Here is a 6,000-nt window from a genome sequence, read left to right as displayed (position 1 = left end):
ATCCCGGTCTCCTCCTCCCCGGCCATCCTCTCGTCCCTGGCTGGCTGCAGGGTGCATGGCTTGGAAGCCGCTGCCGCCGCCACCGCTGCTGCGAGCACATCCCACCCAGAGGACTGAACGCCGCCGCTGGAGTAGGGAGAGAGAGCGGCAGCCCTAACTTCCCTCTCCACCGCTCCCTGTCCTTGCCAGCCGAGGACCCGCTGGAAGCCTCCCGCGGAAAGCCCGGCGCTAGCTCCGCGCTGGGAAGGGAGAGCTGGGAGCCGCAGGCGCACAGGGGCGGGGGCAGCATGTGCCCGGGAGCCCGGCGCCCGCAGGAGAAGTAGCGCGCGCTGGGGCGAACGAGACGCTTTCCAAGTTGGGCGAGTCCCAGAGCTCGCCGCCCCGCGCCTCGGCCGCCGGTGTCCGGAGAGAGGCGGGGCTGATGGGGACCGCCGAGGTTGTTGTCGCCTGCGGCCAGAGCCCGTCTTAAAAGAACCCGGGCCAGTCTCCCCAGGGTCCCAGCTGGCGTCGCGCCCTCGGCCCGCGTGCGCTCTCTGATGCTCGCGCTGGGGGTGGCCCGGGTGGCCCGCCCGCGGGGGGTGCCGGAGGGGGCGGGGGAGGAGGAGGAGGCAGTGTGATGGCCCTGGACGGCGAGCGGGGGGAACAAGAGGAGGAGAAGAAAAAGAAGAAGAAGAAAAAGAAGAGGAAGAAGAAGGAGGAGGAGGAGGGGGCTCAGAAGAGCTGCTCACCCTTCGCCGCCACAATGGGGGAGAACGACGCCGCGCTCCGGGCCGGCGGCAGGGGGCTCTCGGACCCATGGGCAGACTCCGTGGGGGTGCGACCCCGCACCACCGAGCGCCACATCACGGTGCACAAACGGCTAGTGCTGGCGTTCGCCGTGTCCATCGTGGCGCTGCTCGCGGTCACCATGCTCGCAGTGCTGCTCAGTTTGCGCTTCGACGAGTGTGGGGCAAGCGTACCGCCCGGCGCCGACAGCCACCCTGCCGGCTTCCCGGGGCGCGGCAGCAACGAGAGCCTTCCGGGGTCGGCTCGGCGCAACCACCACGCTGGCGGGGGCTCCTCGCAGCCCGAGGCAGGCGGGGAAGCCACCCCTGAGACCTCGTCCGCTCAGCCGCCGTCGGAGGAGGAGCGAGAGCAGTGGCAGCCGTGGACGCAGCTGCGCCTGTCGGGCCACCTCAAGCCTCTGCATTACAATCTGATGCTCACCGCCTTCATGGAGAACTTCACCTTCTCCGGGGAGGTCAACGTGGAGATCGCGTGCCGGAACGCCACCCGCTACGTCGTGCTGCACGCCTCCCGAGTTGCGGTCGAGAAGGTGCAGCTGGCCGAGGACCGCGTGGCCGGGGCGGTCCCCGTGGCCGGCTTTTTCCTCTACCCGCAAACCCAGGTCTTGGTGGTGGTGCTGAATAGGACCCTGGATGCGCAGAGGAATTACAATCTGAAGATCATCTACAACGCCCTGATCGAGAACGAGCTCTTAGGCTTCTTCCGCAGCTCCTACGTGCTCCACGGGGAGAGAAGGTACGGAGGGAGGCGGTGCCCGGCACCGCCCCACCCAGCCAGGCTGCTCTAAACCGCTGGGCAGCGGGCGACCCCGGGGACGCAGTTAGGTTCCGATAACCGGAAGCGAGGGATGGAGGAAGGGAAGGCAGGGTAGGACCGTCTCACAGAACTATCCGGGTCTCCCAGATGCCTGGGTTCTCACTGCGCCAACTTCACAAACTCACTCACCAGTGCTAAATGTCACCCCTCTCGCCTGGGACTCCCTGCTTTGTCAAAGTTCCTTAGCTAGCCGGGGCACACAGCTCTTTTTTTTTTTTTTTTTTTAAAGGATAGTGTGTAATATGAGCGATGCCAGGCCAGGGTCACATCAAAAGTTGGCAAGTTACCGTCGAGGGAAAATGCGTGAGCGCGAGGTCAGGGCAGCCGCGCACCGGCTAAGAGGTCAGGACGGGGTAAACCGGGCAGAATCCTCCCCTCCCCCACCACGCCCGCTTCTGGCAGGCAGAGCAGAGGGTAGGCTTTGGCTTCTTGAAGTTTTCCAAAACTGCAAGTTGAGATACTGAGCAGTAAGAGCCAGTCCTGGTGACAGAGTAAGGGGAGTTGATGGCGGCGGCTGCCTTTGGCCAAAGCCAGCGAGAAATGTTTTTACCAGTGCTGCCAGCTCTGTCCTAACACACAGTGACTCGGGTTTGGTCCTGAGTTACTGCCTCTGAAAGTGACTCCAACGGTGAAAGGGGGGAAAACTAACAGCCAGCCCCTAATGCCTTGTTAGCGAGTGCCTTTAATGCTTTTTAGATTTGGGCTGTTTCCTGTTTCTTATTTTTTGAGAGTCTGTGGGGCTTTTCACCACTTGTTTAGAGTCCAACAGAACTGGGTTCGAATTCCAGCTGCAGCTCTACCTGTGATGAAGGTTTGAGAAAGCTAATGAACTCACTCACCAGTTTCTGACAGTGACTACCGCTAGTGCTTAATGAGAACCTTATATTAACTCAATTTTACAAGAATCCTATGGGATATGTGTTCTCAACACTCCCTGTTTTACAGATGGGGAAATGGAGGCACTGAGAAGTCAAGTAACTTGTCACATAGTGAGCCTACAAAGCAGGGTCTAGACTCAGGCAGCTTGGCTCCAGAACCCACACTTTTAGTTTTAATTTGGGGATAATACTACTACTGTCCTCATGGGATTGCTGCAGGTGTCCATGAGTAAATGCGCAGAAAAGCACTTAACTGTGCTTGGCGTAGAGAATGCCCACCGTACTTGTTAGCTGTGCTGAGTGTCCCATGGTAGTAAGCCTTCAAGCTTATTGTTGAATTGAGTAAACAAGTGATTTGTGCTTTCTGCCCCAGCCTATTGCATTTAAAATCACTTTGATTAATTAAATGACTATAGGACCAGGGAACAACCAAAATGAACTTAAAAATGAAATCGACAACCTTAGAAGTGGAGGCAGTTTGGCGATTAGTAATGATGCCACTGGGAGAGCCTCCTCTGCTCTCAGGTGATTCTCACAACAGCAGAAAACTTGGGATCAGAGTAGTCCAGGTCAACTGCTGAGGCCAGAAGGCTTGTTAGTGGAGAGCTGGGACTTCAACTTTGGTTTTCTGATCCCTGGACCAGGGCTCATTGTGTCTAGAAACTCTCAGAAGTTGATACTGTGTAAGAAGCTGGGGGAAATTCTGCTGTGTTTTGGGAGAACACAGGAGTTTTATTATTTATAGAGTGTGATGCAGTAACCTCATAGAAATAAATTGCCCAATGCTTTAGCCGTTATGTGGTTGTTCAAGCCTCCTATAAGTGAATGTATAAATTATTCACTTTCAGACTCCTAAGATCAGATGTGGATAATTTAAACCCCCTTCCACCACTTTCTCAGACGGATTCTAAAAAATACGGATTAAAAGGAATTTTAAAAACCCACAGTCATATCAGATTTGTGGGGAAAAAGGCAAATTTGCATGTTATGTCAAAGTGTCAGTAGTGGGAGTTGCATATCATTACTGATAAATCTTGCTGTGATGAAATAAATAACCTCCAACAAATCCTGTTTTTTGAGCCATGCCAAAATACATTTGGTGGAACTGAGCTTGTTTTGGTCAGTGCTTTCAAATTAATAGGGCTCTTAAAAAGACCAGATGGTTCTACTTGACCCATAACTGATTTCATGTAGCCTGGTGCATATTTGTATTCAAACTCTCTTCTTCAGTTTTCCCCGAAGATGTAAATAACTTAGTTCAGAGTTTAACCTAGTGCACATGTGGAACACAGGATTTGGCGTTTCTGGAGATCCCAGGATGGTTTTATTTCTAAACAGCATCTCAGAGAAAGTCTTTGTTCCTCTCTTTTTCCCCCCACCATCAATACCAGAGTGAATATGATAACTTCTGAGATGTTCCTACTAGGTTTGATAAGGCAAAGGAAGTTTAATCAACCATTTTACAATTATGCCAACACTACATATATTAAACTTCTTTTTGTTTGTTGTTAATCTGGCTACTTGGAGACATTTAAACAGAAACTTTTTATCAGGAACTCAGCCAGGGTTGGACTTTCATTGGTGATGATTCTGTCCCCCAGGTGCAACGTAAATTGACATTTTGGAATGCACTTTCCAAAAGGACACAGACGCAAACTCTACATTTTCATTTGATTGATGATTAAATATCTTGGTCTTTAGTTAGTCATAATTTTTGCCAATTTAATTATCAGAAAATTTCTGTAATGAAAATAAATACTTAATCTGCCAATGGGGAATCACACTGAGCAACTTGAAATGATTGAAAAGAGCAGTACCACCATTCGGTCCACCTTACGTAGTCTGTGTGGAAACAACTCCTTAATGCCTGGTCAGTCTGGTTCTTTGACTCATTCCCCAGAGTGCATGAGGAAAAGAATTTGAGTCAGATCAGGGCGGGAAAATTTGACTTCACTCTGTGCGCTATACCTTTAATGCCTGGAAGGTTTCATCCTCCATGAGGTTTTGGAGGGGCTGGTTTTGTCCTACAAGGAAGACTTACCTCTCCGGGTTCCCCTATTGCAGCAGAGAAAGGTTAGAAGACAGGCTCCCCATTAGAGCCCGAGGCTCCTCCACTTCCGTCAGATCCCCCACTCTCAGCTGGTCATTTGGCTAAACGGAAATTCACCACTTGTTGAAAATTGCAAACACATAAATTCTCTTAAATTTGAAATGTTTACACACAGCAGTAAATTATCTCCATTAAGCAAAAGATGTACTCACTTCTCCCTCAGGTGGGTGGCTAGCAGGCAGATACAGAGCGTGTGTGTTCACGCCGGGGCACCCTAGGGTGGCACATGCTTGCCTAGAACTCGGTAGCGTCTTCATTTACCTGAACTGAGCGCCGCTTTGCGGGAGCCAGATGGTGAGCATACCCATGTTCAAAGTAGGGTACCTTAATTTAGATCCAGATGGTCGGATTGAGAGAAGAAATTTACCCAAAGTAAATGAACATTTTATTCACTTTCAAAAGGGAGACGTTTTTCTTTGACAAACGTTGTTTGGGTCTGTGATGTGCCACGGTGACAGAAGACAGAATGAAATAGGAGGCCTTTTCCTAGCAAGGGTTATTTAGAGAGAAACCATGATTTTCAGGTAGGATAGGAGGATAATATTGTGGTTCTCAAGGAGAATTGCAAAAAAAAACTCCTTTGCAAGCATCTTATGAAGAGCGTAGAGGATTTTATTAGTAGGCATTAGATCATTTGTGGTATTAATGTACATAGTCTGGTGCCTTGTACTTTTTCTGGAATGAGTGAATAATTATGATATTTAATAAGAATAAGAAATCCACCACATTGTTTTTATGTTGAAAGCAGCCTCATTCCTCCCACTCATTCTGTGGAGGAGAAGACATCTTAGGATGAACAGTTTGGAGTACCTGGCTTTCTGCCCTTCTGTAGAGGGCTCTGAACTGAAAATCTGGGAGAACTGTTTGTTTCTGTGAAAACTTCTTTTTTTTTTTTAAATATGATTTCTTAATGGACTTAGCTCATTGTTTTCCTGTCAGGCACACATAACCATATGGCCAAACTGAGTCCAGTGCTGGATTTTGGTCACAATTCAAAATAACACCAGTAGACTAAATCTAGAAAGTATTGGGAAAAAAAAGTTTAGATGATTTAATAGTGACTCATTCAGGGAGGAAAATCCATACAGTTGGTGTTTGTCTTGCTGTGTTTTTTGATCACCCTGGGTAATAATAATAAAGGATACCTTATTCATGAAAGAGTTAAATGAACAACTCTAAACAGAGCCTATCTGCTCCAGATCGCTTTCAAGCAAAAACAGACCTGCAACTGGTTTTCCTGTGTTTGGTTTGCATAACATGTTTATTTCCTCAAGCAGTTTTTGCCACCATGTATGTGGATGGGCTTGGCATGAAAGTACAGGGCAACCATTTAGGTTTGCTCGAGGATGGTGATGACGTTTGGACGATATGATTACGAGAATAGGGTTCACTTCTTTAAGCATGATTTTA

At 49.5% G+C, this 6,000-nt stretch overlaps 1 protein-coding gene across 1 annotated transcript in view; it reads left to right on the top strand.

Moving 5' to 3' along the window:
* Positions 1-597: 597 nt before the first annotated feature.
* Positions 598-6,000, top strand: part of TRHDE (thyrotropin releasing hormone degrading enzyme) — a 331,593-nt gene continuing 326,190 nt past the window's right edge. Inside the window, exon 1 of the mRNA XM_006191101.3 lies at positions 598-1,521. Within this exon, the coding sequence (XP_006191163.3) occupies positions 617-1,521 (905 nt within the window). The 5' untranslated portion in view covers positions 598-616. The remainder of the gene's footprint in view (positions 1,522-6,000) is intronic.

The sequence above is a fragment of the Camelus ferus genome, chromosome 12, assembly GCF_009834535.1.
Source record: "Camelus ferus isolate YT-003-E chromosome 12, BCGSAC_Cfer_1.0, whole genome shotgun sequence".
NCBI lineage: Eukaryota > Metazoa > Chordata > Mammalia > Artiodactyla > Camelidae > Camelus > Camelus ferus.
This window is presented reverse-complemented; position numbering and strand designations above follow the sequence as displayed.